At 46.1% G+C, this 12,165-nt stretch overlaps 1 protein-coding gene across 1 annotated transcript in view; it reads right to left on the bottom strand.

The window, feature by feature from the left end:
- The window catches only part of ANKRD29 (ankyrin repeat domain 29), a 32,923-nt gene that overhangs the window by 5,977 nt on the left and 14,781 nt on the right, over positions 1 to 12,165 (bottom strand). The window contains exons 3-7 of the mRNA XM_038766709.1: positions 11,160 to 11,258; positions 8,971 to 9,069; positions 6,901 to 6,999; positions 3,906 to 4,004; positions 246 to 344 (exon numbers count right to left, since the gene is read on the bottom strand). Coding sequence (XP_038622637.1) covers positions 246 to 344; positions 3,906 to 4,004; positions 6,901 to 6,999; positions 8,971 to 9,069; positions 11,160 to 11,258 — 495 coding nt within the window. The remainder of the gene's footprint in view (positions 1 to 245; positions 345 to 3,905; positions 4,005 to 6,900; positions 7,000 to 8,970; positions 9,070 to 11,159; positions 11,259 to 12,165) is intronic.

Here is a 12,165-nt window from a genome sequence, read left to right on the forward strand (position 1 = left end):
ATCATTATTATTATTATTATTATCCAGGCGGCGTGGTGGAGAAAAGCGAGGAGATGAGGCTGTGACAGGCTGGGGAAGTGACCAGGATAACGGTAAGTCTTCCGGGGCGTGCCACCCTGGCAGGCGTCCCCAGAGACGCCACTGTTTTTCGACCCGATGATAATAATAATAATAATAATAATGATAATGGCAATGATGATGGGGACCGATCGCGGCCTGCCCACTCCGCATCCCGACAGGCTCACCGTCCGGGCAGCGTCGTGGTCCGCTCCTCGCAAGAGCATCACCCGCACCACCTCGCTGTGCCCCATCTGGGACGCGATCCACAGAGGCGCCGTCCCGTCCTGCGGGAAAAAAAAATCCCCGCCGTTAGTCAATCGTATTAAAAGAGCATTTACTGTGTGCAGAGTCTGTCAATTAGTACGATTACTGTGAGCATCTGCCGTGTGCACAGTACTATACTAAGCACTTGGGAGAGGACGGTACAATTATAACAGACACATTCCCTGCCCATAACGAGTTCGCAGTCTAGGAGGGGGAGACCGACATTAGTATAAATAAATACAATTACAGATAGGGACAAAAGTGCCGTGGGGCTGGAAGGAGGGGATGAGTAATAATAATAATAATAATAATGGCATTTGTTAAGCGCTTACTATGTGCAAAGCACTGTTCTAAGCCCTGGGGAGGATACAAGGTGATCGGAGACACAGAGGAAGTGGGAGAAGAGGAGAGTAAGCGCTCAGTAAATACGATTGAATGAATCTTGGGAGAGATGTGCCTTCAATAAGGCTTTGAAGGGGGGGAGAGTAATTATCCGTCTGATGTGAGGAGGGAAGGCGGTCCAGATCAGGGATAGGATGCGGGCGAGAGGTCGGCGGCGAGATATCATCATCATCATCATCAATCGTACTTATTGAGCGCTTACTATGTGCAGAGCACTGTACTAAGCGCTTGGGAAGTACAAATTGGCAACATATAGAGACAGTCCCTACCCAACAGTGGGGTAGAAGAGATAGAGGTAGAAGAGATTGAGGTACAATCAATCAATCAATGGTATTTATTGAGCGCTTACTGTGTGCGGAGCACTGTACTAAGCGCTTGGGAAGTCCAAGTTGGCAACATATAGAGACGGTCCCTACCCAACAGTGGGCTCACAGTCGAGAAGGTACAGTGAGAAGGCATCAACTGTTGGCATTGGGAGCCATGCGGTTTGGCAGGCAGATCCCACCGTGTCAGACTCCTTGCGGAGATGGGGAGAAGCGTGGGCCAAACATTTATAATAATAATAATAATAATGGCATTTATTAAGCGCTTACTATGTGCATTGCACTGTTCTAGGTGCTGGGGAGGTTACAAGGTGATCAGGTTGTCCCACGGGGGCTCACAGTCTTCATCCCCATTTTCCAGATGAGGGAACTGAGGCCCAGAGAAGTGAAGTGACTGGCCCAAAGTCACCCAGCTGAAAATGGGCAGAGCCGGGATTTGAACCCATGACCTCTGACTCCAAAGCCCGGGCTCTTCCTACTGAGCCACGCTGCTTCTCTAGTCAGTCAATCCATCAACGCTCTGCAACACCACGCTGTTCTGGACGTCTATGGAAGGCAGAACGTCGTACTGGTTGCCTACTGTATGAAAAACACTGGACTGATGACCTGTTACTACTACTACTACTACTACTAATAATAATTGTGGTAATTTCTAAGTGCTTATTATGCGCCAAGTACTGTACTAAGTGCCGGGGCAGATACAAGATAATCAGATCCCACATGGGGCTCACAGTCTAGGTAGGAGGGAGAACAGGTATAATTTTATTTATTTGTACTGATGTCTGCCTCCCCCACTCTAGACTGTAAGCCCGCTGTGGGCAGGGAACGTGACTGTTTATTGCCGTATCGTCCTCTCCCGAGCACTTAGTACAGTGCTCTGCACACAGTAAAAGTGCTCGATAAATTTCAATCGAACGACTGTGAGCCCACTGTTGGGTAGGGACTGTCTCTATATGTTGCCAACTTGGACTTCCCAAGCGCTTAGTACAGTGCTCTGCACACAGTAAGCGCTCAATAAATACAATTGATTGATTGATCGATTGGCTGAATCTCCACTTCACAGAAGAGAGAGCTGAGGCTCTGCTGAGGGCAGAACACTGGATTGGGCACCTACTATGAGAAGCAGCGTGGCTCAGTGGAAGGAGCCCGGGCTTTGGAGTCAGAGGTCATGGGTTCAAATCTCAGCTCCGCCAGTTGTCAGCTGGGTGACTTTGGGCAAGTCACTTCACTTCTCTGGGCCTCAGTTACCTCATCTGGAAAATGGGGATGAAGACTGTGCGCCCCCCCTGCCCACCGTGGGGCAACCTGATCACCTCATAACCTCCCCAGTGCTTAGAACGGTGCTTTGCACATAGTAAGCGCTTAATAAATGCCATTATTATTATTATTATTACTAATAATAATGGAGGTATTTGTTAAATGCTTGCCAGGTGACAAGCACTGTGCTAAATACAAGATAACTGATAACAAGATAACTGAGAGCTCACCTCCTCCAGGAGGCCTTCCCAGACTGAGCCCCCTCCTTCCTCTCCCCCTCCTCACCCTCCCCACAGCACCTGGATATATGCTTGTACATATTTATTACTGTATTGATTATTTTATTTGTACATCTTTATCCTATTTATATTATTTTGTAAATATGTTTTGTTTTGTTCTGTGTGTCCCCCTTCTAGACCATGAGCCCGCTGTTGGGTAGGGACCGTCTCTATATGTTGCCAACTTGGACTTCCCAAGTGCTCTGCACACAGTAAGCGCTCAATAAGTATGATTGAATGCATGAATGAATGAATGAGGGTGAGGGGAATAGCAAGGACCTCTAGACTGTAAGCGTGTTATAGGCAGGGAATGTGTCTGTTATATTGTTATCACGTACTCTCTGGAGCAGTTAGTACAGTGCTCAGCACACGGTAAGCCCTCAATTTCTAGACTGTGAGCCCGCTGTTGGGCAGGGACCGTCTCTATATGTTGCCAACTTGTCCTTCCCAAGCGCTTAGTACAGTGCTCTGCACACAGTAAGCGCTTAATAAATACGATTGATTGATTGATTAAATATGATTGACTGATGGACTGACTGAGTGCCAGGGCAATGTTGAAGGAAGGGGGAGTAGGTGAAACGCGGGTTTAGAAGGAGCACGGCATAGTGGGTAGAGCACGGGCCCGGGAGTTGGAAAGCCCTGGGTTCTAATCCCGGCTCCCCCACGTGTCTGCTGTGTGACCTTGGGGAAGTCACTTCACTTCTCTGGGCCTCAGTGACCTCATCTGTGCCTCCCCAGACTGAGCCCCTTCCTTCCTCTCCCCCTCATCCCCCCTCCATCCCCCCCATCTTACCTCCTTCCCTTCCCCACAGCACCTGTATATATGTATATATGTTTGTACATATTTATTACTCTATTTATTTATTTATTTATTTTACTTATACATACCTATTCTATTTATTTTATTTTGTTAGTATGTTTGGTTTTGTCGTCTGTCTCCCCCTTCTAGACTGTGAGCCCGCTGCTGGGTAGGGACTGTCTCTATATGTTGCCAGCTTGTACTTCCCAAGAGCTTAGTCCAGTGCTCTGCACACAGTAAGCGCTCAATAAATACGATTGATTGATTGATTGATTGATCAGGAACTCTCTCTTAGACCGTGAGCCCTGTGAGGGGCCGGACTGTGTCTGCCCGGAGTGAACGGCAGCTGCTACAATGTGCGGCGTAGAGTAAGCGCTCCGAAAAAACCACAGTTGTCATTTTTAAACGCGGTAAACCGAGGCAGAGTCACGGATTAGTCGTAGGGGAATAAAGCCTCCACAGTTAAAACTAGGCCCCAAGCCGGACAGGTTCTCGTAACCAGGACGGACGGACGGACATTACCTGCCTCGTCTGGTTCACTTTCGCCCCCGAAGACAGCAGCAATCGGATGACATCCAAGTAGCCTCCCTGGGCCGCTAAGAAGAGAGCGGTGGCCCCATCCTGAACCGGGGAGAGTCGGGGGAAGGAAAGAAATCGAAATATTAAGTCTCAGATCCCACAGGAGCAAATCCAATCCGAGGCGGGATGGGGGAGAAGACCAATCTTTTGTGCAGAAATCTCCAGAAAAGGTTGCTTTTTCATCCGCTCAGTCGTATTTATTGAGCGCTTACTGTGTGCAGAGCACTGCACTAAGCGCTTGGGAATGACTTCGTAATGATGGCATTTCAGTGACCTCATCTGGAAAATGGGGATTAAGACTGTGAGCCCCCTGTGGGACAACCCGATCACCTTGTAACCTCCCCAGCGCTTAGAACAGTGCTTTGAACATAGTAAGCGCTTAATAAATGCCACTATTATTATTATTATCCTTCTCAGTTACCTCATCTGTAAAATGGGGATTAAGACTGTAAGGGCTTAATAAATGCCATCATTATTATTATTATTATTATTATTATTATTATCCTTCTCAGTTACCTCATCTGTAAAATGGGGATTAAGATTGTGAGCCCCATGTGGGACAACCTGATCACTTTGTAACCTCCCCAGTGCTTAGAACAGTGCTTTGCACATAGTACGCGCTTAAGAAATGCCATTATTATTATTATTATTATTATTATTATTGTCCTTCTCAGTTCCCTCATCTGTAAAATGGGGATTAAGACTGTGAGCCCCCCGTGAGACAACCTGATCACCTTGTAACCTCCCCAGTGCTTAGAACAGTGCTTTGCACATAGTAAGCGCTTAAGAAATGCCATCATTATTATTATTATTATTATCCTTCTCAGTTCCCTCATCTGTAAGATGGGGATGAAGACTGTGAGCCCCCCGTGAGACAACCTGATCACCTTGTAACCTCCCCAGCGCTTAGAACAGTGCTTTGCACATAGTAAGCGCTTAATAAATACCATCATTATTATTATTATTATCCTTCTCAGTTACCTCATCTGTAAAATGGGGATTAAGACTTGAGCCTCCCGTGAGACAACCTGATCACCTTGTAACCTCCCCAGCGCTTAGAACAGTGCTTTGCACATAGTAAGCGCTTAAGAAATGCCATTATTTTATTATTATTATTATTATTATCCTTCTCAGTTCCCTCATCTGTAAAATGGGGATTAAGACTTGAGCCCCCCGTGAGACAACCTGATCACCTTGTAACCTCCCCAGCGCTTAGAACAGTGCTTTGCACATAGTAAGTGCTTAAGAAATGCCATCATTATTATTATTAGTATTATCCTTCTCAGTTACCTCATCTGTAAAATGGGGATTAAGACTGTGTAAGCGCTTAATAAATGTCATCATCATTATTATTATTATTATTATTATTATTATTATTATTATCCTTCTCAGTGATCTCATCTGTAAAATGGGGATTAAGACTGTGAGCCCCATGTGGGACAACCTGATCACTTTGTAACCTCCCCAGCGCTTAGAACAGTGCTCTGAACATAGTAAGCGCTTAGTAAATGCCATTATTATTATTATTATTATTATTATTATTATTATTATCATTATCCTTCTTGTATTTACTGAGCGCTTACTGTGTGCAGAGCACTGTACTAAGTGCTCCCTTCAAGGCCCTACTGAGCGCTCACCTCCTCCAGGAGGCCTTCCCAGACTGAGCCCCTTCCCTCCTCTCCCCCTCGTCCCCCTCTCCATCCCCCCCATCTTACCTCCTTCCCTTCCCCACAGCACCTGGAGATATGTATATATGTTTGTACATATTTATTACTCTATTTATTTATTTCTTTATTTTACTTGTACATATCTATTCTATTTCATCATCATCAATCGTATTTATCGAGCGCTTACTATGTGCGGAGCACTGTACTAAGCGCTTGGGAAGTACAAATTGGCAACATATAGAGACAGTCCCTACCCAACAGTGGGCTCACAGTCTAAATTTATTTTATTTTGTTAATATGTTTCATTTTGTTCTCTGTCTCCCCCTTCTAGACTGTGAGCCCACTGTTGGGTAGGGACCGTCTCTCTATGTTGCCAACTTGGACTTCCCAAGCGCTTAGTACAGTGCTCTGCACACAGTAAGCGCTCGATAAATACGATTGATTGATTGATTGGGAAGTCAAATGAACGAATGAAATGAATGAATATTAACAAAATAAGATCAATCAATCAATCGTATTTATTGAGCGCTTACTGTGTGCGGAGCACTGTACTAAGCACTTGGGAAGTGCAAGTTGGCAACATATAGAGACAATCAATTAATCAATCGTATTTATTGAGCGCTTACTGTGTGCGGAGCACTGTACTAAGCGCTTGGGAAGTACAAGTTGGCAACATATAGAGACAATCAATCAATCGTATTTATTGAGCGCTTACTGTGTGCGGCGCACTGGACTAAGCTCTTGGGAAGTCCAAGTTGGCAACATATAGAGACAATCAATCAATCAGTCGTATTTATTGAGTGCTTACTGTGTGCGGAGCACTGGACTAAGCGCTTGGGAAGTACAAGTTGGCAACATATAGAGACGGTCCCTACCCAACAGTGGGCTCACAGTCTAGAAGGGGGAGGCAGCGTGGCTCAGTGGAAAGAGCCCGGGCTTTGGAGTCAGAGGCCATGGGTTCAAATTCTGGCTGCGCCACTTGTTAGCTGGGTGACTTTGGGCAAGTCACTTCACTTCTCTGGGCCTCAGTTCCCTCGTCTGTAAAATGGGGATGAAGACTGTGAGCCCCGTGTGGGACAACCCAATTACCTTGTATCTACCCCAGTGCTTAGAACAGTGTTTTGCACATAGTAAGCGCTTAATAAATGCCATTATCATTATTATTATTAACAAAATAAAATCAATAAAATAGATATGTACAAGTAAAATAAATAGAGTAATACAAGAGGCAGACAGGCGGGCCCCTGGGGCCTGCTGCAGGCCGCACTCACGTAGAGCTGGTCGTGGATGTTGGCGCCGTGCTTCAGGAGCGTCTTCACCACCTCCCGGTGTCCATACTGGCTGGCCGCCAGCAAGGCCGAACCTCCGTCCTGACCCACCCCACGCGGAGAGAACGGCCATTATAGACGATGGACGGTCAGCATGTCCCTCCCCGCTCCATCGCCCCACAATCAGACCCCGTCGCCCCACAATCACACCCCATCGCCCCACAATCACACCCCATTGCCCCACAATCATACATCATCGCCCCACAATCAGACCCCATCGCCCCACAACCAGACCCCATTGCCACCCAATCGCACCCCATCGCCCCACGATCAGACCCCGTCGCCCCACAGTCATTCATTCATTCAGTCGTATTTAGTGAGCGCTTACTGTGTGCAGAGCACTGTACTAAGCGCTTGGGAAGTACGAGTCGGCAACAAATAGAGACGGTCCCTACCCAGCAGTGGGCTCACAGTCTAGAAGGGGGAGACAGAGAACAAAATACGATTGAATGAACAAATGAAATGAATGAATATTAACAAAATAAGATCAATCAGACCCCATCGCCCCACATTCACACCCCATCGCCCCACATTTCACACCCCATCGCCACACAATCACACCCCATCGCCCCACAATCACACCCCATCGCCCCACGATCAGACCCCATCGCCCCACGATCAGACCCCATCGCCCCACAATCAGACCCCATCGCCCCACGATCAGAGCCTGTCATCCCACAATCATTCATTCATTCAATCGTATTTATTGAGCATTACTGTGTGCAGAGCACTGTACTAAGCGCTTGGGAAGTACAAGTCGGCAGCATATTGATCATATTGCTATCAACTTGGTATCAACATATTGATCAGAGCCCATCGCCCCACGATCAGACCCCATCGCCCCACAATCAGACCCCATCGCCCCACGATCAGACCCTGTCGCCCCACAATCATTCATTTATTCAATCGTATTTATTGAGCGCTTACTGTGTGCAGAGCACTGTACTAAGCGCTTGGGAAGTCCAAGTTGGTGACATATAGAGACTCTGTATGGGTCTAGACAGTGGGCTCACAGTCTAGACCTCCTTCCCCTCCCCACAGCACCTGTATATATGCACATATGTTTGTACGTATTTATTACTCTATTTTATTTGTACATATTTATTCTATTTATTTTATTTTGTTAATATGTTTTGTTTTCTTGTCTGTCTTCCCCTTCTAGACAGTGAGCCCGCTGTTGGGTAGGGACCGTCTCTATATGTTGCCAGCTTCTACTTCCCAAGTGCTTAGTTCAGTGCTCTGCACACAGTAAGCGCTCAATAAATACAATTGAATGAATGAATGAATGTTTGTACATATTTATTACTCTATTTTATTTGTACATATTTATTCTATATATTTTATTTTGTTAACATGTTTTGTTTTGTTCTCCGTCTCCCTTTTCTAGACTGTGAGCCCACTGTTGGGTAGGGACCATCTCTCTATGTTGCCGACTTGTACTTCCCAAGCGCTTAGTCCAGTGCTCTGCACACAGTAAGCGCTCAATAAATACGAATGAATGAATATGTTTGTACGTATTCATTACTCTATTTATATCTGTACATATTTATTCTATTTATTTTATTTTGTTAGTACATTTTTTTGTCTCCCCCCTCTAGACTGTGAGCCCGCTGTTGGGTAGGGACCGTCTCTAGATGTTGCCGACTTCTACTTCCCAAGTGCTTAGTTCAGTGCTCTGCACACAGTAAGCGCTCAATAAATACAATTGAATGAATGAATATGTTTGTACATATTTATTATTCTATTTATTTTATCTGTACATATTTATTCTATTTATTTTATTTTGTTAATATGTTTTGTTGTCTGTCTCCCCCTTCTAGACTGTGAGCCCGCTGTTGGGTAGGGACCATCTCTAGAGGTTGCCGACTTGGACTTCCCAAGCGCTTAGTACAGTGCTCTGCACACAGGAAGCGCTCAATAAATACGATTGAATGAATGCACGAACGCTGCCCAATCTTGCCCACCGACCCATCCACCGCCCTCACCCCCGGCGGCAGAGACGGCACAGCTTACCTTCGTCCGGAATTCAGTAGAGGCCCCGAATTGGAAGAGGAAGCAGACGACATCGTTGTGGCCCTGCTGGGCGGCGAAGAAGAGAGCCGTGGTGCCTGACTGGAGGGAAAGGCGCTCAGTACAGGCCCTCGGCCCAACTCGGAACCCGCCAGAGCGGTGAGGGCGGTGGACTCAGGCTGGATACGGGCTGAATTTGGGCTGGAAGTGGGCGGCCCCACTCTCCTCTCATCCCAACCCACGGGGATAATAATAATAATAATAATAATAATAATGTTGGCATTTGTTAAGCGCTTACTATGTGCAAAGCACTGTTCTAAGCGCTGGGGGGGATACACGGTGATCAGGTTGTCCCACTTGGGGCTCCCAGTCTTCATCCCCATTTGACAGATGAGGGCACTGAGGCCCAGAGAAGTGAAGCGACTTGCCCCAAGTCCCACAGCTGACAATTGGCGGAGTCAGGATTGGAACCCATGACCTCTGACTCCGATCAATCAATCAATCAATCAATCGTATTTATTGAGCGCTTACTCTGTGCAGAGCACTGGACTGAGCGCTTGGGAAGTACAAGCTGGCAACACATAGAGACGGTCCCTACCCAACAGCGGGCTCACAGTCTAGAAGGGGGAGACAGAGAACAAAACCAAACATACTAACAAAATAAAATAAATAGAATAGATAGGTACAAGTAAAATAAATAAATAAATAAATATGTACAAACATATATACATATATAACTCCAAAGCCCGGGCTCTTTCCAATGAGCCAATAATTACTGTAGTTATTGAGCACTTACTGTGTGCAGAACAATTCAATTTAATTGTATTTGTTGAGCACTTGGTGTGTGCAAAGTAATAATGATAATATTTATAATGATAATATTTATTAATATTTATCATTCAATTGTAATTATTGAGTGCTTACTGTGTGCAGAACAATTCAATTCAATTGTATTTGTTGAGCATTTAGTGTGTGCATAATAATAATAATAATATTTATTAAGCACTTACTACGTGCAAAACACTGTTCTAAGCGCTGGGGAGCCTACAAGGTGATCAGATTGTCCCACGGGGGGCTCACAGTCTTCATCCCCATTTTACAGATGAGGGAACTGAGGCCCAGAGAAGTGAAGTGACTTGCCCAAAGTCACACAGCTGACAATGGGCGAAGCTGGGATTTGAACCCATGACCTCTGACTCCAAAGCCTGGGCTCTTTCCATTAAGCCACGCTGCTGCTTCTTCTTCTTCTTCTTCTTCTTCTTCTTCTTCTTCTTCTTCTTCTTCTTCTTCTTCTTCTTATTGTTCTTCTTCTTCTTCATTCTCTTCTTCTTCTTCTTCTTCTCCCTTCTTCCTCTTCTCCCTCCTTCTTCTTCTTCTTCTCTTCTTCTTCTTCCGTCTTCTACTTCCTTCTTCTTCTCTTCTTCTTCTTCTCCCTTCTTCCTCTTCTCCCTCCTTCTTCTTCTTCTTCCCTTCTTCTTCTTCCGTCTTCTACTTCCTTCTTCTTCTCTTCTTCTTCTTCTTCCTTCTTCTTCCTTCATTTTCTTCTTCTTCTTCTTCTTCTTCTTCTTCTTCCTCTTCTTCTTCTTCTTCTTCTTCTTCTTCTTCTTCTTCTTCTCCCTTCTTCTTCTCCCTTCTTCTCCCTTCTTCTTCTCCCTTCTTCTTCTTCTTCTCCCTTCTTCTTCTTCTCCCTCCTTCTTCTTCTTCTCCCTTCTTCTTCTTCTTCCTCCTTCTTCTCTTCTTCTTCTTCTCTTCATCTTCTTCTCCCTTCTTCTTCTTCTTCTTCCTTCTCTTCTTCTTCTTCTCTTCTTCTTCTTCCTTCTTCTTCTTCTCCCTTCTTCTTCTTCTTCTTCTTCCTCTTTCTTCTTCTCTTCATCTTCTTCTTCCTTCTCTTCTTCTTCTATTCTTCTTCTTCTTCCTTCTTCTTCTTCCTTCTTCTTCTTCTTCTTCTCCCCCTTCTTCTTCTTCCTCCTTCTCTTCTTCTTCTCTTTTTCTTCTTCTTCTTCTTCTTCTTCCTCCTCCTCCTCCTCCCCCTCCTCCTCCTCCTCCTCCCCCTCCCCTTCCCCCTCCTCCTCCTTCTTCTTCCCGTAAAACAAAGAAACATGCACACAAAAACCCCAGGCCCAGCTCGAACTGCCTCCACCTCACCCTCCCCCCACCCTCGCCGCTCCTTCACTGGGGTCCCGGCAACCCACCTCTCTCTGGAGATTGATGTCGGCTCCTTGCAACACTAGCTCTCGGACGCACTGGACGTGGCCGGCGTACGAAGCCACCATCAGGACCGTCGTGCCGTGCTGGAGGGAAAGATCAGGAAAACCGTCACTCCAACCGGGTCCATCCGTGGCATCGTCAGCCCGTTATCTCAGCGGCTCAACCCCTGGTCCCAGCCAACCCCGGAGAAGGGCCGATTTACCACAAGGCTAAGGATTCACGGTGGGTGTCTTTTAATGTGGCCGCGTAACGAAACGTTCAAAACATGGTTGGTATTTGTTAAGCGCTTAATTCTGTCTCAGGTACTCGTAGCGTGGCGTGATGGGAGAGCCACGATCCAGGTTCAAGTTCCGGCTCTGACACCTGTTTCCTCGGTGGCCTAGGGATAGCCACTTAACCGCCCCGCGCCTCAGTTTCCCCAGCTGTAAACTGGGGACAATTATATCCGAACCCTACCTCACAGGGGTGTTGCGAGGAGTTCATTCATTCAATCGTATTTATTGAGCGCTTACTGTGTGCAGAGCACTGTACTGAGCGCTTGGGAAGTCCAAGTTGGCAACATATAGAGACAGTCCCTACCCAACAGTGGGCTCACAGTCTAGAAGGGGGAGGAGTAAATAACTGATTAATGTAAGGTGCTTTGGTAATAAAAGCACCACTTAGAAACACAGGAATTTTTTTTAGTGAGAAGCAGCATGGGGCAGCACGGGCCTGGGAGTGAGAAGGTCTTGGGTTCTAATCCCGACTCCACCGCTGGTCTGCTGTGTGACCTTGGGCAAGCCACTTCATTTCTCTGTGTCTCGGTTACCTCATCTGTAAAAAATGGGATTAAGAGTGCGAGCCCAATGTGGGACAGGGACTGTGTCCAACCTGATTCATTTGTATCTACCCCAGTGCTTAGAACAGTGCTTGGCACACAATAAGCACTTAACAAGTATTATAGTTATTATTATTATTATTACTAAGCCGTGGGGTAGATACAAGTTAATC

Source organism: Tachyglossus aculeatus, chromosome 25 (genome assembly GCF_015852505.1).
Source record: "Tachyglossus aculeatus isolate mTacAcu1 chromosome 25, mTacAcu1.pri, whole genome shotgun sequence".
Classification (NCBI taxonomy): Eukaryota; Metazoa; Chordata; class Mammalia; order Monotremata; family Tachyglossidae; genus Tachyglossus; species Tachyglossus aculeatus.